This window comes from Sinocyclocheilus rhinocerous, unplaced genomic scaffold (genome assembly GCF_001515625.1).
Source record: "Sinocyclocheilus rhinocerous isolate Xijiao unplaced genomic scaffold, SAMN03320098_v1.1 scaffold39762, whole genome shotgun sequence".
Classification (NCBI taxonomy): Eukaryota; Metazoa; Chordata; class Actinopteri; order Cypriniformes; family Cyprinidae; genus Sinocyclocheilus; species Sinocyclocheilus rhinocerous.
Window position 1 is genome coordinate 1226 of NW_015637493.1, and position 1328 is coordinate 2553.

The 1328-nt window shown below is 45.7% G+C and overlaps 1 protein-coding gene across 1 annotated transcript; it reads right to left on the bottom strand.

Moving 5' to 3' along the window:
* Window positions 1–581: 581 nt before the first annotated feature.
* LOC107748859 (protein naked cuticle homolog 2-like) lies at window positions 582–1054 on the bottom strand (the record flags this gene model as incomplete). Its single annotated transcript, XM_016563840.1, has 1 exon — window positions 582–1054. A coding segment is annotated over one exon (467 nt), but the record flags the coding sequence as incomplete, so codon positions are not given.
* Between the last annotated feature and the right edge of the window lie 274 nt (window positions 1055–1328).

A 1328-nucleotide genomic window follows, 5' to 3' on the forward strand; every position in this document is an offset into this window, starting at 1 on the left:
AGTGAGATTGCGTGAGTGTTTGAATAGCGATCGTGATCTTTTAACGATTAATCGTTAGGGGTGCGACGATAAATCGATTCATGTATCGATTCTGAGATTATCCGAATGCATCGTGATTCTCTCTCGAATCGATTCTGAGCTTAGTTTTGCACAGCAGATGGCGCTGCATGCTTTAGAAACAGCCGTAATCTGCTTGCTTCCAAATCCTTACACACACTTGAACCTAAAATAATCATTCATAAAATTAGAAAAGGTTGAAGTGAATTACACGGGTGTTCATAGTGGGCTGTGTTTACATTAATCTCACGTCATAAAATCATTCTGAGCCGAGGTGAAGTTACATGCCTCAATGCTCTTCGTGAGCATTTGAGTGTGCAGATAAAAACTAGAGTAGAGCGCCATCTGCTGTTAAAAACTAAGCTCAGAACCGATTCCCAGAGAGAGTTGCGATGCATTCGGAAAACCTCAGAATCGATCCATCAACCGATTTATCGTCACAGCCCTATTAATCGTGCAGCTCTACCTGACGGGCTTAGTCCAGCCTGAAGTGAGCTCACATCCACTGCTCTATGAGTTCGTCTGTACCATCACGTCTGGTGGTAGTGGTGATGATGATGGTGTTCGTGATGATGATGGTGTTCGTGTCGCTGGACCACAGGCAGCACAAAGCCGGCGCTGTGTTCGTTGACGGGCGAGGGCTGCAGTGGTTGGGTGTGTTTGGAGGGCGACAGCGCCTGTGCTCTGGCTCTGGCTCTCGATCTCTTGCTGTGGCTGTGCTGGAGACCCGTCGAGGGCTGAGGCTGGCTCTGCTGGGCGAGATGGTACACATCCGCCGGATAGAAGCCGTGGCACTTGCTGGTTTTGGCCGCAGACTGGCCACCTTTGGAGGTGCTCCTGGGGGATCTGATGGACTGGGGCCCAGCGCGCACGTGGTGAGAGAGGACCTGAGACCGCCGCTGATGGGCGTGAGTCTCGGGCTCGTGGGAACGAGAACGGCTTTGATCGTGTGAAGACCGTGACGGCTGCTCTTGCTGGGACGCAGGAGGAGAGGAACCTTGATGAAGGAGCAAATTAAAGAGAATATATTATATATTTGATAAAAGGTTACAAAAATCAAGGAATTATATTTTATAAAGGGTCAGAATAATTATCAAAATTACGGAAAATATATTTTATAAAGCGTCAGCACAATTATTAAAATTAAGGGAAATATACTTTAAATATAGGCTGGCAAAATGAAAAAATAAATTAAGGAGTTATAATATAAACAGTCAGCACAGTAATCAAAATTAAGGAAAATATATTTTACAAAAGGTCGGCAACATGAA